This window comes from Hydra vulgaris, chromosome 05, assembly GCF_038396675.1.
Source record: "Hydra vulgaris chromosome 05, alternate assembly HydraT2T_AEP".
Taxonomy (NCBI): Eukaryota; Metazoa; Cnidaria; class Hydrozoa; order Anthoathecata; family Hydridae; genus Hydra; species Hydra vulgaris.
The window spans coordinates 22,669,146-22,693,387 of record NC_088924.1 but is presented as its reverse complement, the minus strand read 5'-3'; the positions used below and the strand labels follow the sequence as shown (position 1 = coordinate 22,693,387).

At 27.8% G+C, this 24,242-nt stretch overlaps 2 protein-coding genes across 2 annotated transcripts; one reads left to right on the top strand and one right to left on the bottom strand.

Annotated features, from left to right (window-relative positions):
* Nucleotides 1–3,387: 3,387 nt before the first annotated feature.
* LOC136080261 (uncharacterized) lies at nt 3,388–4,571 on the top strand. Its single transcript, XM_065796876.1, has 2 exons — nt 3,388–3,657; nt 3,870–4,571. The coding sequence occupies exons 1-2, from the start codon at nt 3,388–3,390 to the stop codon at nt 4,569–4,571; spliced, it is 972 nt and encodes a 323-aa protein (XP_065652948.1).
* Nucleotides 4,572–7,805: 3,234 nt separating this feature from the next.
* On the bottom strand, nt 7,806–9,137 carry LOC136080696 (uncharacterized). Its single transcript, XM_065797674.1, has 2 exons — nt 8,544–9,137; nt 7,806–8,439 (listed from the first exon to the last, which is right to left on the bottom strand). Exons 1-2 carry the CDS (start codon nt 8,994–8,996, stop codon nt 8,338–8,340), a joined length of 555 nt encoding a protein of 184 aa, XP_065653746.1. The 5' UTR covers nt 8,997–9,137; the 3' UTR covers nt 7,806–8,337.
* Between the last annotated feature and the right edge of the window lie 15,105 nt (nt 9,138–24,242).

The following is a 24,242-nucleotide window of genomic DNA, read 5'->3' as shown; positions in this document are numbered from 1 at the left end:
GAACAATTCAACGAGTTTTTCATTCATTGTTTTCAAAATTTTTAAAAAGTTAAAAACCCTAACCCCATTAAAAAATATAACATTTTTTATATTATGATAGGTGCTGAAAACAATAAATTAGTCGAACCAGTAGACTATAAGTGGTTAAATCTTTTTTTGAATCTATAACAATACTGAAATTATTAACAAGTCTTTGACTAATTTCTTTTTTTGATTGTGTAAAAATAAATTTTAGATTTATTTTTATTTTGTACGTATTTTGACGTTTTCGGCGTGTTTTATTTGGGTCCACGTTGTTCAATTGATAATTTATTAAAGAAAAATAAAATTAATTTAAGTTAATATTTATCATCAAAGTTTTGTTACGCTCAACGTATTATAAATTAAAACATTTGAAAATTTATTTTGTGTCAAAAAGGTTTAAAACATATTCAAACATATTATACAGTTATTTGACTACTTCATGGTACGTCTGCGTTAACCCCCCAAAAAATTCTACTTATAAATTGTTCAAATAATTTAGATTTACAATTTATTTTCTAATAAAATTTTATTATAAGTTAGTTTACGCAACTTTTTACGCAAAAAAAAAAAAGATAAAAAAGTTTTTTTTTTCGGTGCCAAAAATTGAACGAGATACTTTAAGAAAATATTTCATTAAAAGTCTATGAATTGAAAATATTAAAACACGTATATCTTTGGAACTAAATAAGCTACAGAGGTGGTTGAAACCATTTTGAAAAATAAAGTATATTAAGGAATATAATACATTTAATATAAAAAATATTTACATTTGCTATAAATATTGCCTAAACTCCCAGGTTTAAGCATATTAAAATCGTTTCGAGGTTTGTAAATTGATGTATTAGATATATAAAGTAAAGCTCCTCCAAAATAAGATTTTGTTGGAGTCTGCTCATAAACATAACCGGTAAGATTTAATGGTAGGATGTCATTTTTAGTTTAGCTTTAGTTATGCTAATAATACTGAACTCATGGTTAATAAGAGATAAAAGTGAGTTTAATTCGTCAAAATTTTTAATAAGAGAAGCAATATTTAAATGAAAAAGAGAAAAATTATTTTGGATGTTGGCAGAGTTAAACATTCTATGCAGAGGCTGCCTTTGAAGGAGGGGGGGGGGGGGGTGCATTCTGGATATTGCCGGGGCCTCAAGATTTTTAGGGCCTCGTAATTTTAAAATTTAAATATATATTTTAAAATTTAAATATATATTTTTTAATAAAAATATTAATATTTTTACATGTCTGCCAAAATTTTTTCTTTGTATTTGCGAATTTTGAACATTTGAACAATTTGAATGAGAAAAGCATACCAACCGGAATAAATATACTATAACTATGGATATACTCGTTTTCCCAAAGTACTTTGGCTTTTTTACTTTCATTTAGTCAGTTCTGTTTTGTTTCTCCATCCTTGTTGGCGCAATGGAAATTGCTTGCTACATCAAAACTCATCAGACAGTAATTATGACTGGGAGAAAGTTTGAATCTGGTCATAATAAGGGAAAAAGAAAACTCGAGGAAGAAAATACCTCGGCACTCAGAAGAATATAATTTTGCGTCACCTTAAGCCACTGAGTGATGCAAATACTAAAGAGATTGCTACTTCTAAAGTTGCACATCATCCTCATCCTGATGATACCCCTCATCTTGAAGATCCACAACCTCAAGATGATCTTGACAATCTTCCTGCGCTTGAAGATGATCCAGATACCCTACCTCATCATCTTGGAGAAGATGATCCAGGTCCAATGCAGCTTGAAGAAGATCCAGATACACTACCTCATCATCATGGAGAAGACAATCCAGGTCCTATACAGCTTGAAGAAGATGATAATGGGATTTATGGCCCTCAACCCGAAGATGATCAACAGCCCCTCTATGTTCCAGAAAATAATCTTGTTGAAGAAAATATTACGTTTCCATCAACATCACAGTAAGTAGGAAATTATTTTTGTATGAAAACAGTACAGTCCCTATTATCCGTCACTCGGTTATCCGAAAAGAATTTTTTTTTCCCATTTTTTTTTTTTTTTATTTATTAATTTACCTTTTCATAGTTTCTATTGATATTTTGCATATTTTTGTCTTGTTTCGCGTTATTTAAATAATATAAATACGCACAATCACATTAAGAACTGTAACCTAATAATGCATATAAATTTTTTTTTTTTCATTCTCCATATCCTTGTTCTCCGACAATTTTTTCTCTTATCCGATACCCCTTGGTCCCGTATTAGTCAGATAATCGAGACTCTACTGCATAAATCTTTCTTCTCTTATAAAAGATCCAATTCTAATTTCCTTAATTGTTGCATTTCAGAATTGAGGATCCTGCTCTTTGGCCCAAAATCTTAATGAATTCATTTAGAGAAATTCTGGTTCAACAAGGTCCTATAAAACTGAAGGAGGAAGATTTTCCAAAAGATGACCATGGACGAAAATTCTCTGTGATGTATTATAAAGGACATTTTCCAAATGGAGAAACCTATGAAAGAAAATGGTTAGTTTATTCCAAGCATTCAAACAGTATATTTTGTTTTCCTTGCAAAATATTTTCTATCGGAAAAAAGAGCACAAAATTAACTGAAAATGGATATTCTGATTGGAAACATATAACATCAGATCTCAAGGACCATGAGAAGTCCGTAAACCACAAGGAATGCTTTATAAAGTGGATGGAAATGTAGAAAAACGAGACTGTCATTGACTGCAACTTAAAAAAAAAATCAAATTAGAAGTGGAGTATTGGCAAAACATTTTGAAGAGAATAATTTCAGTTATAAAATTTCTTGCCTCTCACAATTTAGCATTCCTAGGACACACTGATAAATTATTTTCTAAAGGCAATGAAATTTTTTTGGGCTTGATTGAAATGATTTCAAAATTTGATCCAATACTTCAAGAGCATCTAAGAAAAATTAAATCACACGAAGTAAGTGATCCCTATCTCGACAAAAACATTCAAAACCAAATTATTCAACTTTTGGGTTCAGAGATAAAGAAATCTATAATTTTAAATTGTCAGAATGCAAAATATTATTCAATAATTATGGATTGCACTACAGACGTAACTAAACCAAGAACAATCAACCCTAGTTCTTAGATTTTACAACTGCAAGTTATTTGCAGTTAAAGAGCATTTTATTGGGTTTGTTGATGTAAATAAGACAACCGGTGAAGTTTTAACAGAATCTTTCCTGAAACATTTGACAGAAGCAGATCTATATATATTAAATTGTCGAGGTCAATCATATGATAATGAAGCAAACATGAAAGGGATTCATTCTGGAGTGCAAAAAAGAATAAGTGACATTAAACCTAGAGCGTTTTGTTGTGCCATGTAGTGCCCACAGTTTGAATTTGATGGTACGCGATGCTGCAAAATCTTCTTCAAAAGCAGTGTCATTTTTTGGTTTGGTACAAGAAATTTATAACTTTTTCTCAGGTTCTAATATCAAATGGGCCATTTTAATAAAATCAGTGCAAACTTTGACTTTGAAGCCACTGTCTGATACTCGATGGGAGTCTCGAGTGGAAAGCTTTAAGACATTAAAATATGAATATTCCAAAGTTTATGATGTTCTAATTGAAATTGCTAAGAGTTCAGAGTATGATGCATCTACCAAATTTCAGGCAAATAATCTTGCCAAGCAAATGTCCAAATTACATTCATGGTAAGCTTGAGTGTATGGCATGACATATTATTTCAAGTAAATTTGGTCAGCAAAAAAATGCAGTCTCCAGACTATGATCTATCAAAAGAACAAACCGAATTTGACCAACTACTCAAGTATTTTAATTGCTTTTTGTGATAAAGGAATTAAGGATGTAAACTTTTTGCTAAGGAAATTGCAGAAGAATTAGAAGTAAGTCCTCAGTTTGAAGCTGAAAACACAGTTCGTCCCCGAAAGAAAAAAACTCTTTTTTCCTATGAATCTGTAGATGAACCAATTTTAAATCCAGAAACACAGTATGTGGTGGAAGTTTTTAATGTACTGGTAGATCAAGTGCTATCATCTTTAACAAGTCGATTTAATCAACTGAAAGAAATTTCTGAGCTTTTTGGATTCTTGTATAAAATTCCAGAAGTCACTCAAAATACTGAAGCACTTAAGAAACATAGCAAGGATTTAGAGGTTGCCTTAACTGAAGATGGACATTCAGATGTGATTTCAAATCAATTATTTAATGAAATCAAAGCAATATCCAGTATGGTTCCAGGAAAATTGCTCCCTAAGGCACTGATCAAGTTTATTTTAGAAAATCACTACGAACAATCTTTTCCAAATTTAGTTATAGCATTGCGAATTTTATTGACATTGTCACTCAATGTTGCTTCCGCAGAAAGAAGTTTCTCAAAACTTAAATTAATTAAAACCTACTTAAGGTCAAATATGTCACAGTGCAGACTTACAGGCTTAGCTGAGATATCAATTGAAATTGACGAGTTAAAGAACATAGATATTAGTGCATTAGTTGAAATTAAAGCTAAATTAAAGCTCGTAAAGTCAAGTTTCAATGAAGTCATGACTATAATAATAATTTAATAAAAATAATTAAAAAATTTTTTTTTTTCATTTCAGGGGGGCCTCACATTTTGATCTTGCCTAGGGCCTCCAAAGTTCAAAGGCAGCCTCTGATTCTATGTCCATGTATTTACAATTAATAGGTTTTTCTTCGAGGTTTATGTCATTGTCATTGTTGTTATTAAGTTGATGGGAAATGAAGTCATTAAGTTCATTATTAAGATTAGACTCTCTGGTGTTTGGAAAAGATGATATGTTGTTTGAGAGTTCATTAATATGAATCACTTTATCATTTATTGTTTGCAGACGCAGCTCCTTATCAGATAAAGAATTAAATGGAAAAATATATTTTCTACATGAAATACAAAACCAAGATGTTTTAGAGTTTTTCAATATCCTAAATTCCATATCATACAGACGACAGGATTTTTTATGAAAAAAAAGGTTGAGGCAATGATTACATTGAAGGTAGTGATGGTTTGTATTAATTTTCTTGAAACAATCTTTGCAGTGAGTAGACATTTAAGTAGTACAGCTTATAAAATAAAATGATTGAGTGAAGTGAAATAAGGAAACAAACAGTAATATGAACAGCAATATGACCAAAAATATTAAAAATAATAATAGTATTTATTAATATTATAAATATAATTCAATTAATAAATAATAAAATAAAAATAATATTTATTTAACAATTAAAATAAATAATGAAAAAATGTACTATTATTAAAGTTAGGGAAGAATAACGTAAATATATATTAAAAATAAGTTATAATTAGTTAAATATAATAATAAATAATACTAAAAAGTATATATAACAATAAACAATAAATTAAAAAAATAATAATAATAATGAAAAATAAACAATACAAAGTAAAGAATAATTACATTAAATTAAAAGCGTATTATAAAATAAACAAACTAAATTCTTCTTAAATTTCGCTACAATCTTCTTGTTCAACTATTGCTATTTCTTCTTTCTTCTTTCTTTTTTCTTAGTTTACTTAATTCTTCTTTTTTTTCATTCCTTTACTTTTTAATTTCAATTTTAATTTTATTTGTTTACTTCACTTTCGTTCTTTTGTTTTCTTTTTTTTATCTTTATTTAAGTTTATTAAGTGTTCTTTTTTCTTTTTTTTTAATTCGAAGTTCTTTTTTCCTTTTTTTTTTTATGTGACTTTTGTTAAAGATGTGCGTTAGTTTAAAGATGATTTTTATGTGCGTTAGTTTAAAGATGATTTTTAAGATTGTTATCGAATCATTTATGCATATAAAATAAATAATTACTTTCTTGTCATTGTAATTTGGTTTTATCTTTATTATTTAAATTTTTCTTTTTTTTTTCTTTTTCTCTTTTACCATTAAAAAAAACGCGACCGCCTTTTGCGAAGACCTACCACCGAAACGAAGAAAGTATTTAGATTACATATTTCAAGATATAAAATATTTAGATTACATATTTCAAGGTTATTTATTATTAAATTATAAATCGTTTTTTATTTTCGGTAATTCACAATTTATCTTGGTAATAATTTATTTTATTACTATGCTACATATTACTACTTTTTCTTTCATACTTTTTATATATTTTTTTATGTTTATAGCTAAATAACATCAAATATCAAAATCAAAAGCCACTCAAAAAGAAATTAGCTATTTTTAATTATCAAATATTCAATTATCAAATATCAAAGCCACTCAAAAAGAAATTAGCTATTTTTAAACCATTCCGTCAATTTTAAAGTCATCGAACCTTGTCAAGTAAAAAAAGCCTAAAGTTTGATATAAAAATAAAACTTTTAAATGCTAATACTAATAAAAATGTTTTGAAATAAAACGCTTGGGTTGCAAATGCACTGTTCTTTCATTGCAACTTCGGGTTGCAAACGCACTGTTCTTTCATTGCAATGAAAGAATTATGATTAGAAAACTTCTTATCCGAAGATATGACTGTACCGATATTTTATTATTATTATTATTTTTTGATCCATTTATTTAACCACAAAATATGAAAATTTACAATAATATATTATAAACTCACATAAATAATGTTAGGTGTCACTCATATAGTTAAAAACTAGTCAATGGAGTAACAGCTAAAAAAAACAAATACTAAAAAAAAAAAAAAAAAAAAAATATAAATAAAAAAAAAAGAATTTAAATAAAATAAAGAGAAAAATAAAAAAAATAAACAGGAAAATAAAGTACTAATAAATATGTAGTGATAAAAGGGATTTTATTTAAAATCTTTTTTTTTTTAATGGTATTATTTGGTTCCAGTAAGAAATACATTGATGTTTTATAGAGAGCTTGCCATATTTGATAGTGTTGAAAAAGGAAGTGTACAAGTTAAAATTTTCAGTATTTCGAGTGTAATATTTGTGTGTGTCACTTGTTTTAATAAAAAAATTATTAGGCGAATTTGGAAGTTTATTTTGAAGAAAATCAAACTTAAAGAGACAATTATAAAGCTTAACAAGATCTTGAAATTTTAAAATTTTTAATTCAGTAAACCTATTTTGGATATTGGATCGTAAAGGAGAAAATGTCATAATTCTTATGGAAGTGCGTTGTAAACTGTTTATACGATGTAATAGAAAACTACCTTTTTGACCCCACACAGTGCAACAATAACTTAGATGCAAGGAGAACAAGGAATAGTAAATTGATATTAGAATATGTTGGGGAACATAGTGTCGTACTAATGACAACATACTACTTGCACGTGAGAGTTTTTTATTTAATTGAATTAGTTGATAGTACAATGCCAGGTTTAACCAATGACGAAAATAATGGAGATCTGAATTAACTTTTTTACAAAGCTGTGTGAGTAATTTATTTAAGCATAGAAGATTAGTATTGTCAGCTAAATGGTGAACAATCAAATTATTTATAGAGTGAGGCAGATCGTTAGCATATACTAAAAACAGGAAAGGCCCGAGAACAGAACCCTGTGGGACACGATACTTAATAACTTTACTTGTGGATTAAAATCCATTAATCGAGACAAACTGAGTACAATTGTTAATATAGGATGAAAACAAATCATTAGCAATACCCCGTATACCATAGTGATACAATTTTTCAATTAAAATCTTACGGTCAACTGTACAGTCGTGGCTCAAAAAATTAGAGCTACCATAAAATTTCCACATTTTTAAGGTTTAGGTGCCAAAATCACCGATTTCGGCATACATTGAATTTCTAAATTAATTGGTTCATGAACATTTAGGTATTTTAGAAAAAAAACGGTGATAACTTTTATATGTTTTATTACAAAAAAAAAAAAAAAAAATACACTTTAACATCTACATCGACATCAATATTTTGTATGACCACCTTTAGCTGTGATGACTGCTGCAACTCTCCTTGGCATGCTCTCTATCAAATTTAAGCACTGTTTTTGAATGTTTTCGTTATGGTGCCATACTTCAATTAATCTTTCAATTAATTTTTGTTTATTGGTTACCAAAATTTTGACATTTCCCGCTTTAAAAGTTCCCATAAATTTTCTATTGGATTTAGGTCTGGTGAATTTCCTGGCCAGGGCAAAACAGTAATTTTTTGTTATCTAAATACTTAGATACGCTTTTTGCTTTATGGCATGGAGCCGAATCATGTTGGAAAATAAATTTTCCATCTTGAAACCACTCCTTTGCCTGAGGTATGAGACGTTCCTCGAGAACTTTAATGTACTAATCCTGGCGCATCGTATTTTGTACAATATACAGCCTTCCTGTTTCCTGGCCACTTATAACAGCCCACACCATTATTTTGAGTGGGTGTTTTACTCTTTACAGTCCTCATTAAACTTTTCGCCTTCTCTTCTTCTTACAAAATTGGTTTTATCCATCATGATCTCTATAGTAAATTCGTCTGAGAAGCAAACCTTAAAAGTCAAAGTTATAAAAATTAAAAAACACCATTTTTTTAATAAGTAGCCAAAATATGTAAAAGAATTCAGTTTATAAGAATGATTTTTTTCAAATATACCTTTTTCCAATCATCAATAGTAAAGTGTAAATAATTTTTTGCCCATTGTAGGCGCTTTTCTTTCATGGCTTCAGTGAGCTTGGGTCTGATTGGAAGTCTACAAGCTTTGAAGCCCTGTTCTGCCAATCTTCTACAAAGAGTCCCCAAAGAAATTGATATTCCTTGTTCATTAAGGATTTCTTTAAGGACTTTTTTTGATTTTCTCCTATTTTCCACCACTATATCTCTTATTTTTTTCTCTGTACGTGGGGTTGTCACTCGATGTCTGCCACAGTTTTTCCTCTTTTCTGACAACAATGGTTCATTTTTCCCCATTTTTTCCTTAATTCTATCGACTGTTGCCCTAGAAACCTTTGCATTCTTTGCTATTTGTCTATTGGAGCTATTTCCAGCCAATATAAGACCCTGAATCAGTCCAATTAGAGTTGGTGAAATATCCTTTTGTTTTCCCATTGCTTTAAAGATAACAAAAAAAAAAGGTTAGGTTATGTTGAAAAATAAAATAAATAGAGACAAAAAAATATTAGATTTTTTAAACGTTCAAATAGAAGAAGCACTTACCTTTGTTCAGAAAAAAAAAAAAATAATTTTCAGTGAAAAATATGAAAATAAAAGAAATTTGTTCTAGGACTAAATATTGCTGTCAAAAATCCACGTGTATTCAAAAAACTACCGTTAATAACTCAAATGCTACTAACTTCATTACAATGCAATAAAATGTGTTGCCACTATGATAAAATAATGCCAAGGTGTGGCGTAATGCATATTTGTGACATTTACTAATTGAAATCAAATAACTACAAACAATTTGGTATTTCAAATACGTATTTTATGAAGAATTTAGGGCGGTTCTAATTTTTTGAGCCACCACTGTATAAAATGCTTTTTAGAGATCAATAAAGACACCACAAGCAAAAAAACCACTATCAATTGCCCACGAATCATTTCAGTAATGCTAATAAGTGCATGGGAAGTAGAATGTTTTAAACGAATTCCAAACTGACGACTGTAGAGACACTTAAAAGTATCAAGAAAGTGGTAGATACGAAAATACATTAATTTTTCGAGAATTTTGCTAATATTTGATAATAATGATATTGGTCTATAGTTATTGCAGTCAAGTTTTGAGTCCTTTTTATGGATTGGTTTAACGGATGCAGTTTTTAAAATATTAGGGAATAGACCAGTAGCGAATGAGAGATTAAATAGTTTATAAAGTACTGAAAGAGATATCATTAGCAAGAAGTTTTAGAATAAAGGTTGGAACGCTGTTTGGACCTTAAACCTTGCCATCATTTAGAGAAAGAATAACTCATGTTATATGATTTTTTTCAGTAGGTTTAATGAAAAGAGAGTCAAGATTTGATGTTTTTAAATACTTATGGAAGTCAGTATGGGATGAATCAATAGTTTTTTATAGTTCTTCGGGGATTGAAACAAAAAAGGAGTTGAAAATTTCCAAGATTTTAACTGGATCATTTATAATGGTGTTGCTTGAAGATATACAAGAGGGATATGAGATATCATTCGAATCTATATTCAAAAGAGTTCTAATACCCTTCCACGAAGCTCTCAAACTATTGCTATTGGTAGTAAAGAAGTTAGAAAGTGTTTTTTTGGCTTCTTCGAATAAGTGTTACAAGTAAATTTATATAGGTTTTGTAAGTTTTTTCAAGAATTAGTTTGTCATGAATATTTTTTTTAAAGGAACTTCTTAAATATATTGTTTCGTTTTTTTATCGAGGTTAAAATTGCTGAAGTAACCCATGGTTTAAGGCTCCGAGTTAAGCCATGATTACTTAGTTTTTTTAGCGGTACGTGTTTGTCTAGAAGAGAGTTAAAGGTAGTGAAGAAATCTTCATATGATTTATTTGTATTACTATTGGAAACTTTGATTACTTTATCCCAGTTGATTTTCAAGTAATCATTCCTGAATTCTTCACTATTTAATTTTTTGAAGTTTCGAAGTAGAATATTGCTTTTACGAGAATTAATATTTCTTTTTTTAAAAGATGAATAAATTTGAAACTGTGGCAAATGACCCGATATTCTAATAGTTAGATTGCTGGAAAAAATATCTTTTGAAGTTAAATTAGAAAATATACTATCAATAAAAGTACTTGAGTGGTTGGTAATTCTTGTCGGAAAAGATATAAAAGGAAGAAAGTTGTTTGAAGCAATGGTGTTCAAATACTCCGAGATTGAATGATCTGAGTTTGTTTTTATAAGATCTATATTAAAATCACCCATTATAAAGTTTTATTTTTTTTAGCAGCAAGTTTTTCAAATAGAATAACTAAATATGAAACAATAAATTCATTAATATCCATGTTAGGATGGCGATAAGCCTACTATGATATTAGACTTTGTAGGAAAAATGATTTCAACAAACACAGACTCTAAGAATTGGGGTTTATACATAAGTAAATGATTTCTAGATTTATAAATTATTTTATTAGAAAAATAAAGTAGAGCACCTCCATATGAAGTTTTTGTTGGAGTATGTTCATAAACATATCCACGAAGATTTATTGGAGTTGTTGGGAGTACATCAGATTTAAGCTTAGTTTCTGTATTTACAATTGATTGGGTTCTCAACTATGTTCGTATCATCATCGTCGTTGTTATTTAGCTGATAAGTAAAGTAATTATTAAGTTAACTAAAAGTATCAGATTCTCTGGAGCAAGGAAAGAGGGAAAAGCCATTTGGCAGATCATTAGGGTGTAATATATTGTCCGATAAAGAACTAAAAAGAAAAATACTGTGGCAGCATGTAATACAGAGCCAATAATTTATGGAAGTGTTTTTTAATAAACTAAAATCATTATTATTCAAAGAAATACATTTCCTGTGGATTGTACTAAAGCAGTGGCTGAATTGAAGTTAATGATGATAAGCGCGAATAATTTTATCACAAATTTTGCAGAGTTTAGACATAATAAGTAGAAATTTGTTTAGAAATAAAGATATTGATATCAATAAGATTATTACAACAGAAACAATATAACAGTATTAGTAACTATACGATAATATAACAATGATGAAGTTTATGATAAAAATATTAACAATATAACAATAATAACAGATAACAATAACAACAATAATAATAACAATCATAAAAATAGCAATAGTAATAACAATAGTGACAGTAATAATAAAAGTAGTAGTGATAATGTATAATAAAATATAGATACTATAAATATGACTAACATTTAATAATAAAATACACAATTATATAGCTGATAATGATGTACTTAATAATACGAAAAAATAGAAATTTAAAAGATAAAATAAATTGTATGAGCTAAAAAAAAAGGAAGAGAAAAAACAGTAAAAATAAATAAAAATGTTAATACAACTTCAAATATAACCGTAAATTCTTATACTTCTTTATTTATTATTCTTCTTATTTGAATTATCTGTAAGCAGGTATATACCGCTGTATTTAATTCAAACACTTTATTTAAATCGTTACTTATTTATTGAATAATTTATAACTTAAGCAATTTTTTTTATACAAACGATTAGAAATTTACTTTTGACTTTTATATATAATTTGCTAATGCCTTTATTTACTTTTATATTGATAAATTTTATTCTTTTTATTCAAATAATTTCTTTGTTCTTTTCCTTTATTTTTCTCCCTCCTATCAACTGTTAGATAGACACATCCGCCATTTGCGAACCCCTTGCATCAATCAAATATATATTGAACCGAATTTATTAATTCAATAAGTGTACCAATGTTCCGCGAGTATGAATTAAATGGTAAAGTTTCCATAGCGTAGATAAAAACGTTTCCATAGCGTAGATAAAAACGTTTTTTAATTGCAATGTATATGGAACCTAAATTTATCATATTTATATTATATATTATACATTTATATGAATACGAAAGTAAATAATTGGTTTAGGGTTAATAAACTCGCGCTTAATTCAGAGAAAACAAACTACATATTATTTCATAAAAGACACAAGAAGAAAACCTTTCTCTTAAGTTGCCTGACCTTATCTTAAATGATAATTTAGTTAAAAAACAAGCTTGTATAAGATTCTTAGGAATTTTTGTTGATGAGAATTTATCCTGGCTTCCTAAAATAAGATATATTCAATCTAAAATCACCGATATAACTAGTATGATGTATCGATTTTGTTCGTATATCAATAAACAAAGTCTAAAACTATTATAATTTTGGATTAATTCATTGCTTCATCAGTTATGCAAGTATATCATGGGGAAGTACGCAACCATCAAAACTTAAAAAACTTTATAGCTTACACAAACATGCGTGCAGAATCATTTACTCTAACAATAAGCGTGAGCACGCTAAACCTATAATGAATAATATGAAAATGATGGATATTTTTGAAATAAAATATCAGCATTTAATATTTATGTATCGAGTCAACAATAATCTCTCTCCTCAAATCCTTAATAACAAGTTTGAAATAAATAGAAATTAAAACTATTACCTAAAAGCAAATATAAGCAACGCATATAAACTGCCTCAAAACTTTAATAAATATACTGAATATAGCATTGGATATCGAGGTTCAAATATATGAAATTTATCAAAAGGATTTCAATGCATAGCAAAGTCATTAAGTTCATTAAAGTTTCAAACCAAAAAATTTTTTTTTAAGTTTGAGACTCGTTTGTGCTTGAGTAACTCGTTTGTGATCAGAGTAACTTCATGAGGTTATTTGATTCCTTTTTTTTCTATCTTTATTTGATTTACTGATCAGCGCAGAAGTTTTATGCCCATTAAGGTTATTAATATAGTATCTATATCTATTGAAAGTATATATGGGGGCTCTATCAAAGGATTGCAATAACGTATTGTCATCTTCATATTCTTTGATCTCATGTCTGTTTAATTCTTTATTTTATAAAGATCATTGTAAATAGAAAAGTTTATATTTTATATTGTATATGCAAAAACAGTGCTTGTTGACTAGATTTTACTGTCTTCTTCATTCTACGGACATATTTTTTCTTTCTTGTATATACAAAAAAATATATATATATTTGCATCAGGTGTAAAAAAAGCTTCATAAATAAAAAACTCTTTCTTCTTTTTCAGACTCTTCCTATAACCGCACTTTTTACTATCTTAAAGATGAGTGGGATTTCATTTGCAATTTCTTTCGTGACAGTTCTTGGGCTGATATCTTTCGTCTCTCCTTGAAATTAAATTTTTTATACTTTCTAGTCGGTTTTGAGTCAAGCCTCGTTCTACTGCATGGTTTTCACTTTAAGGTAGAGTGTCTGACACTAAGTTTCATTTTTTTAATTTTTTTTTATATATATTTCTCCGTTTAAATATTGCTACAATACCAAAATCTATAAATAAATATTTACATTGGCCGGGGCAAAAAGAAGACAACAGTACTCTTATTAACCCCGTAGTTTACATCGTATTTTCACATTACAAGCAGTTAATTTATAAGATAAATTTTTTATACCGTCAAAAATTAATTGAAATATATTTTTTTTATTTAATTGAAAAAAGCCTAAAAACAAAAAAACAAAAACAAATAAATATGACTAAAATTAATAAAAGACAATAAAAACCTCAAAATGTACTAAAAACAAAATTGAGTATAAGAGTTGATTTGAAAAAAAAAGTTATAAAAAAAACCATTTGTTAAAGCAATTAATCAATAATTAAAATAGTATAGGATTAAGAGTTATTTTTTACACTGTTTAAGTTAATAATAACAAGAACAGAAAAAAGTAAACGAGGCGGCTTGTTAACATAAGGGGAAAAAACAAGTAAATGAATAAATAAATAATAAAAAAACAAAAAAAAAAAAAAATAATAATAATATAAAATAAGATAAAAATAAAGTTAAAAGAAAAAAAACAAAGAAAAACGTACGTATAAAAAAAATATATAAACATAAAAAATAAAAATAAAATAATTAAGCAAATAAATAAAAGAGACTAAGGTTATCTAAGATATTTAGAAACAACTTAATCATTGTCAATAGTAAGAAGTTTTTGTTTAAGTTTTATTTTAAATGTATGAAAAGAAGTAGTAGTTTTAACGGGTGATGCGGAAGTTATCGGACAAATCCTTATTTCATTATTTGAGCATAATAATTAGTTTTTGCGGTTTTATGCGTAGGCATAAACGTTCTATAAAATATAAACTTTATTATTTGAAACACAATTATTTAAAATGAGGTTAAATGCAGCTGAACGAGAATCTTTTCGAAAGCGACTAAAAATGTTTTTTGTAAATAAACCTAATATAAAAAAAATAAATAAATCGTAAATCATTTTGAAAACGAAGGATTTGCTCGAAGTACAATATATGATAACCTAAAAAGACTTGAAACCGTTCAATCGTTTTCTGATAAAAAGCACCCTGGTCGTCCAACATCCTGGACTAGAGAAAAGAAAGCCGATTTAACGAGACTTGTCAACAATCGAAAAGGGGTCAGTCAGAGAAAAATAGGTATTAAATTCGGTGTAAATCAATCAACAATTGGTTCTCAGTTAAAAAAAATGAATATTAAATATAGAAAACGTGAAAAGACTCCAAAATACACTATAGAACAACAAATAAAGGCAAAGAAAAGAAGCAGGAAACTAGTTAACCAACTCTATAACTCAAAATAGCTACTAGTCATCGATGACGAAAAATACTTTTATTTTGCAGGGGACAACATGCCTGGAAATTCTGGATACTATACAAACAACAAAAAGACATGCCCAGAAAGTGTTCGTTTTATAGGAAAAGAGAAATTTCCAAAAAAATTATTAATGTGGATAGCCATATCTGACCGTGGTATGTCCGAGCCATTGTTTCGCACTTCCAAGGCTGTAGCGATCAATTCATCAATCTATATTAATGAATGCTTAGAAAAACGACTTCTTTCATTTATTCACAAGTATCATGGAGACATTAACTATTTATTTTGGCCATATTTAGCAAGTTCTCATTATTCTAAAGATTCTCTAAATTGGATGGACCAATATGTTTATTACGTTGATAAAGAATCCAATCCCCAAATGTGCCTCAAGCACGACCAATTGAAAATTTTTGGGGACATTTGGCACAGAAGGTTTACGAGGGAGATTGGCAAGCTTCAACAGAGCAAGTTTTGATTGATCGCATTAAAGTAAAACTACAAGAAATTGATTTAAACTTTTTACAGTTGCATATGAAAGGCGTCAGAGCAAAATTGAGATCAATTGCAGATGGTGGTGTTTTTTCATATAAAAATAATATATTTTTATTAAAAGATAAATGCTTTATTTAAAAAAAATATAATAGTAGTTTGTTTTTTTATTTATAAATAAGTTATTGACGTTTTTATTTTGTCCGATAACTTCCGCATCACCCGTTAATGTAGTTATTAAATTTAGAATTCAATAATTTGGATCCTCTATATGCAATAGAGAATTTGGTGGCCGCATAATAGGTTTTGGGTTGAATGTAGTACTGATTTGAAAATCTAGTAGAGTAAACATGATTTATTATGTTAAAAAAGGGTATTAAATATTAGAGGTGTCAATTTATTATCAATTTTGTATATAAAAGTGATAAATGTTTTGTTGATAAACATTGAGTATATTTAGTTTATTAAATAAACTTTTTGAGGGCGTTAAACTATTTACGTTTGAAATAATTCGTACAGCATGTTTTTGTCTACTGAGTAACTTTTTTATTTTGGTGGCGTTGGTGCTGCACCAAGCAATATTCCCATAATTAAGGTAGCTGTGAATAAAAGAAAAGTATATGTTTTTTAAACAGTTTTTTCATCCTAATCACTACGGATACTAAAGTTTTTTGTTTTTTTTTATACTCTTCTTTTGCTTGAGGTCCTGATAACTTCCTGTAAAAGTCTTACAAAAGAGTTTTCCGAAACAAATACTCTCTAAACTATTAATTAAGCGCTTAACTGAATTTTGTTTGTGTGACTGCTAGAGAATGTCTCACAGTTATATATATAGTTCCAGTTATAAAATAAAAAACTCTGATGAACACTCTGACCTCTTTTAATTTAGTCTAATCAATCTTCTTTCTATTATTAGCATGGTCTTTGAGTCTTTAATTATCAAACTTTTATTATCTCATCTTACGTGTAATAACTTGACAGTCTCTGACAATCAATTCCAAGTTCGATACTCTTGCTCTCTAAAGCTGACTTGTTAACTGTAATAGCAGAAAAGTTCTAGAGTGTATTAGATGGAAGTGGCATGGCAAGGAATGTTGTTTTTGGCATACCAAAAAGTCATAAAGACTAATTTAAAGAAGTGTCAGCTATTGAACAATATTTTTGCGTACCAAAGTACTACTAAAGCTCTAAGAAGGCGGTGTACGGATTTAAACGTCTATTGTGCAACAGTCCAGGTTTAAATACTTTTTGTTTGACGCTCAAACAAACTGAGTTATCCGGCCGCACTTTATGGTGATCACCCTAACTCCTTTTTTTTCTTTTCTTACTCTATGTTTTAACATAAAATAAGACTTCTGCAAATTATAGAAAATTAAAAGAAATAACTAAAACAGTCAGGGGCTCAAAACATAATATGCAAACTAATGGATAATTAAAATAAAACTTAATTAAAAAAGCATTAAAAACGTTATATTTTTGTCATGATGTCGAGTTATCGAAAAGTTTTACGGGTTAAGTTAAGATGTCACATTTTAGTATAAGGGTACGGCACTTTAGTACACTTGACTTTTGCTGACGTTGCTGTCACTATTGTTTTATTTGTTAGATTTGATTCATCTGTTGGATTCAAAACTTTCCTGTCGGGAGTTCTTAAAAATAACTCAAGAAATTCTTTACAAATTAATTCCAATTTTTTATAATCAAGTTTACGATATCATTTAAAGTTTTTAATCTGTTTGTACAAATTTCAAAGAACACTTAGAAAGTAATTTAACTTTTATAGTAAATAAAATCATGGCCTGGATCATTTAGTGATTTTTTTCGATACCGCAATCTATTTTTTTCTAAATTTTATTCATATTTTGCTGGTTTGTTACTTTTCAACAAGATTTCTTTTAATATTACCCAATGACTCCGATAACGCGCTGCTCAGGCCAGTTTTGAGAATTCGCATCTTTAGGAAAAGATTCAAGGCAAAATTGATTGTAGCATTCCAATGTCTTCTCGGAATTATAGATCGTTGTCAAATCCGACCAAAAGATAAAAAAACTGCCTTTTTGTGTTTGTTATTAAATGGCAAAATATATTTCTGTCTGAATATACTTAAATTTGTTGGTGACGAAGATAACTTTTGATCGATAATAAACTGATGGCCGGGTAACTGTGAGAAATATTTTTTTGCATTACGTTTCGTCGTCCTCAATAATGCATAAACTTTCTCGATTGAAAATTTTTACAAGCATCGTTGCGCGGAAATTTACTTTTAACATTACATCAATTGTTTGATGATGATTGTTTTTGAATTTTTTTTTGTTTTATGTATACCTTTAAACCCTTGCTCTTGAGTGCTTTTCTGTAAAGAAAATGACTGCATTTGAGCTTTTTGACGAGATCTTTTTAGGATTAGCATGGATTTCTTGTAATTGAACGGATGATCAAGTTTACTGTTTTAAGGATAAAAGGTTTTTATCGACAAAGCTCTTTATCCTTCCACAGCCCTTTTTTCAATAGTTTTAATCTCTTTGTATCTCCTCGATATGTCCCCAACATAAGATTTCTAAACTTTTTGAAATTTGACAATTTTGCAATTTTTGAATTTAATAGGTTTACTATCAAAAAATTACAAAATTGTCAAAAGTTATGAAATCTTATGTTGGAGACATGTTGAGGAGATTCAAAAAGATTCAAACTATCGAAAGAAAAAAAAGAAAATTTTTTTTGGAAGTTTCTAGAACTTTTTTTCCGTTTATTCAAATGTTTACGCATTTTAGAATGATATCCTGATGAGTTTTATTAAAACATCTATACAAATAAGTATATGTATATAAAACATCATTATAAAAAAGGTTTGGATTTAACGATTTAAATTTAAATCTTGACTTTAGAGTTGCATTAGAGCTGATCATATTTAACGTATGCTGATGCCATATGTTTTTAGTGTAGATTTAGATGGCAATCGCTGAGATGGTGTAATTACAAGTGCTGGTAGTTACTGTGGTAAAATTTGAGATGATGAATGCTCAGACAAAGATGAAAATGTTTTAAACTTATTAGCGTTTTGCAATTTTGACACGTCGATTTTACCTAAAATAATATTTTAACTAAAATAACTATTTAGATTCAAAAAAGTATCTTAATCGGCGTAAAATGTTATATAAAAATGCAGTGATATAAAATTTCACTTCTGAGAGTTTTACGTCTATTTATCAAAAAAGGAAAAAAAATACTTCTTTCAGCGACCAAAGTTTTAACAATTTATCAAAAAAAGTTTTTTATTCTTTATTAAAATTTTATATCGTATTAATCAAAAAAAGAATCTCTGCGACATTACAAAAAATATTTTAAAAAATTTACCCAACAGTTAGCTAAAGAATAACTTATTTTATTTTATCCTTTTTAAAATCTAACGATATATTTTTGATGTTTTTATTTTATTTCCAGTATAATAATGACAGTTCAGTTTTACACGAAACATTATTCTAAGCGTTTTGCTTCTTTTATTAAAACCAGTTTTATTTTGTTGCTTTTCCAGGCTTTTAAAAAGTGTTTTACTTAAAATTATAACAATTTATGGTTTCAAAATTTTTTCATTATTTTTCCATATTTTCATTTGTCTTGAATTTTAATCAATTAATCTGATTTTCTTTTGAAAATTGCTCAAGTTTGGAAATAATAACTATAAGACTTAAAGTTAGTAGATCAATTAATTATAAAACAACTTCTTTGTTTAATAGACTTGAAGCTATTTATAAAACGACTAAAAACTAATTATAAAACGTTTTTAGTTAGTTACGTCCATTTAATTTGATAAACATTTGTCTTATTAAAACTGTATTTTTTATTTTTAATATATATATATATATATATTATATATATATATATATATATATATATATATATATATATATATATATATATATATATATATATTATATATATATATATATATATATATATATTTGTATATTAGGGTATTATCGATAATCAACTATGTTCACATATTTTTAACAATTTTCTTGTTTAGTTTAGTTTAATAAAACCTAATGACATGTTATTTTTAAAAAAATTTCATATATGACCTCTTTACAACCTTTTAAAATGTTTTCCTTTTTTTTTTTAATTTTTAGTAGTTATTTTCGGTGCTCCCAGAAGTCCTTACGGTCTTATCACAGAGCACCGCGAGAGAGCATTTAACAAGAAGCTCACGCCTCCTTCCGTACCAATGTTGCTTTTTGGGCTGGAGCTGGCGTCGAACCTCGGACCTCTAGGTTCTGAGCCAGTACTCTAACCACTGCGCCACGGCTGCTCCTTAAAATTTCTTAAAATAATCCTAAGCAAACTTCTTACATATATCTATTAATATATTTAAGTAAGTTCATATTTAAAAAAAGTTTCATATATAATTGTTTATACTAAAACCAAATAAAAATTTATTCAAAAGAAATTGACCAACTAAGACACCCAATCTCCCCTTCCCCCTCCCCCCCCCCCTCCAATTCCTCATCCTCATGATACCCGTCCCCTCCCTCCCCTGCTGATAAAATAATGAATTTTTAGAACTTTTAGAATACTTTTTAATTATAACAAAAAAGATTTATTATTAAAATTTATTTTTATGATAAATAAGAAAATAAATTGTTATAAATTGAAAATATTTGCGCTAAATGGGACTAAGTACAAAGAAAATCAAAATTAAAGTCATTTTTTTAAGATTATGACAACAAAAAAAAAATATTTGAAAGGTATTAGTAATATAAATTAAAGCATTGTTTAAATTTTCGAAAATTTAGTTTTTGAATTGGTTTTTTATCTATCTGTGGAAGAATTTTTCGGTGGTGTTCTACTGCACGTAAAAGAAATTCTTTCTGTCCTTCATCTTTGGTTATAGATTTTGCATAGTCTTGAATTAGTTAGTTGTATCATTATTATATCATAATTCTGCTGTACCATTTACAGATTTCAATGATTTAATATGCTCAAAAATGTGTTGAAAATTTGTGTAAGCTTATCAAAAATTTGGTGATTGGACTAACCAACCACCATCTTTATTTGAATATTCAAATAAACTTAATATGTTGCTTGATTTTGGTCTAACTAAATCAATTAAACGAGTACTCTGTTTCAAATGAGGAAATTATGGAAAGCCTATAACATGCTCCCAGTTTTCTTTTATAATTTTAAGAACTATTTTAGCAATTTTAGCTTTATCACGATCAGACTCTTTAACAGAAAATAGTGAGAGAGGAGACATTTCTTTGGTTAAGTACCAAAGGTGCTGATTAAATGTTTCGAGGGCAGCAACAGTAACATTATTGTCAATTTTTTTATAAAGAAGCATTTCTTTGTAGAAGTCATTAAATGATGCATCAATTGTGTTTGTACATGTAAGCTACATTTTCATGTAAAATAGCATTGCAAATTTACAAAACCGTGATAATTTCTCTATATAACTTTCTTCATACTCTGCCAATTCAGCAAAAGCAAACATTTGTAGTATACATTGATGTATACAAAATTGTACACATTCATCTAGCATGATAGAAATCCCCAGGTTTGCGCCAATGTACATTTATTTGTTTTGCATTCAGTAATTGCAGAGCAAGTTGGCAACATTCTTAATAATCCTCTCTTAATATTTTTTGAGACTTCCGATTAAGTAAACTAGACAAAAAAAATTTCACTTCTGCTTTCTTGATCTTTAATACTGGTTCCTTAATTTTAACTTTTTAAAAGGGGTATCTGAACTTAATGAAAGATTAGGTCATACATCATTTTTAAAGTGTCTAAATAGCTCATAATTAGGAGATCAACATTCTCCAAAAATTGTTAAATAGTCGTTAAATAAATCGTTAAATAAATTGTTAAAACAGATGACAAAACTCTTTCTAATATATAGTGTCTGCAGGCACACCAAAGTAACTTTTTATTGAAGTGTTCTTTGCAGACTTTGCAGACATTAACATTGCAGAACCATTTATTCATCCAGAATTTGATGGAGTTGTGTCAAAAATCATTGCCACGAGTATTTTTTCTAGTTTCCAGGCTTTTACAGCATCTATTGTTGCCTGACTTTTCCCAATTGTATCTGGAATCCTGGACACACACAATAGTTTTCCTTCAGGTGCACTTGGTTTTCCTGTTACTACAATAGCCAAGCTTTCTATTTTACTATCAATCTCAGAGACCAGCTTTGAATATCAGGGAATGGAAGAGTACGTGGGTGAAACAAATGTTTTTTTAATTTCATCGAAAACTTGCTGTCGAATTTTATTACCTGATCTGGTTGCAGTACTTTTTGAGATAGATATTTAATCCAAGTTGTGACCTAATGCTTCAGCTACAGCTTAAATGATCCCAGATCTTTCTCTGTTGAATAGATTCAACCCATCAGCCATTATAGAAACTTTAGGGTCTTCTAATATCCTAATTTTTTTCTATGTCTAGTAATAGCAATTTGTTCCTTTTTATTGGATTCTTCATCGTCAAATTCTGGCAGTACATTGAATCTATCTTTTTTTATATTTATCTTTTCTTCATTTCTCTTTTTCAATAGCTTTTATTTTCTGTGATTCTTTTTGGTGCTTTCTTACTACTTTCATGGTACAACTTTTATCTAATGAACCCAAAAATTGTTTTTTTAATTAACGCTGATCTGAGAGAAAATCTAAATCTGATAATTGACTATTGATGTCACAACAGGTATCTTTTTTAATCAAATCTTCTGCATTTAATGCTGAAATGTTGAACAAAGACGATAACTTATTAGTAAAACTCAGAAGTTGAGCCGTAAAATATTATTTTTTACATTTTTATTCAAGTTTTCTCTAAGATGTATCAGATGCAGTATTATTCTAACAGTATTTTTTTAATTTTGTTTGAACTCCTGCCATTTTCCAAAACACATTCACTTTTTCGCAAACAACAGATGCAACCTCTTTCTTAACAGTTAATTTAAAATCAAACCTTGTATGATATAGATAATGGCGTAAAACCTCTCCATTAGGTGGTAATTGACAAAATATCTTTTCTTCAAGGGTAGGTAATAATTTCCCAACAATTTTATCAAACATCTCATTATTTTTTCTCAATTTAATATTGCTCATATCAGATTGAACTAAATTTATATATGTTATTATACCTTTAGATAAAAAGCAAATAATTACAAATTATACAAATATAAAATTATTTATAAGAAAACAACTGCATTCATGGTAAAAATTTTCCTTATTTCAAACTTTGCAGATAATTTTAATAATTTAATAATTCTTGATAATAATGGAATAAAAAATTGATTCTTAAGTTAAATGTTTTACTTATATTTACTTATATCATCTGGTACGAAGTATTTATTTATAATGGCATCAAAATTGATACAAAAAATGTTTTGTTAAAACATTACATTTTCATATTTAGCCTAAAATCACTGTTTAATACTGAACAGTTTAAAGAAGTGGCCGGCAGAGAAGGTTTACCTTTTAAAACAGGGGCGGAGGGGGTGAGGGGTCAAACTTTAAAATTTTTTAAAAACCATCTTACCGTTGCTTTTAATAGACAAAATGACACCCAAAACTGCTAGAAAAAAAAATTTTTTTTGAGACACTTCAATAATATATATATATATATATATATATATATATATATTACCGGCAGGACTTTTAAAAGATCACAGGATCATTTCTTAAAGTCCTTTACAACCTATATTACAACAAAAAATACAATACTCTTCATAATCTATAATATAGATTATATATACAGTTTTATATATATTGATTCTATATAAATAACAAAATAAAGTATAAATCAAAACAATTAAAATGCTAAAAATATAGTAAAAAATTTTATTGTGTTTAAAAGATGATTTTTATGTTTTTGTTTTTATTTTAAAAAATGAGTCTTCTTAAGCAAAAATCAAAATAAGATAAAACAATTTTATTTCAAAGAAAAGGACAAAATGTTCAATTTTAGTTTGGCAAAATGGTAATTGGATATATTTGCCAACACGAAGATTATATTTGTTTTTTATATTTCAAATTATAAATATTTTTAAATACACTAGGTGATATATTTTCTTTACATTTAAACAAAAAAAAAAAAAATAATATAAAAAACATTTAGACAAAATTTTCATAATTTTCGGTAGTGTTGAGGTTGAAAAACGTTTGCAAAATTAATTGTGCGAGCTACTTGTGCCTGATTCCGATAGAGAGGCTTAAGTTTGGTTTTGGAAACGCTTACCCATATTATATTAGCATAATTTGTATGACAATAAATAAATGAATAAAATAGTTGTGTTTATTGGTGTTTATTAAATATACGTCTAACTTTATTTAGAATTCCAATGTTTTGAGTATTTTTCATGGAAATATTATCAATTTGTTATCTCCAAGAAAAGTTTTCTTTATGACTCCTAGGAATTAGTAACTTTTTCTCTTTTTAGGATTGTATTGTCAATAAATAGACATTTAAAATTTAATAAAAGTTTTATCTTATAATATAATATCTAATAAAATAGTCTTAATATAATATATATAGTCATAATATAATATAATATAATATATATATATATA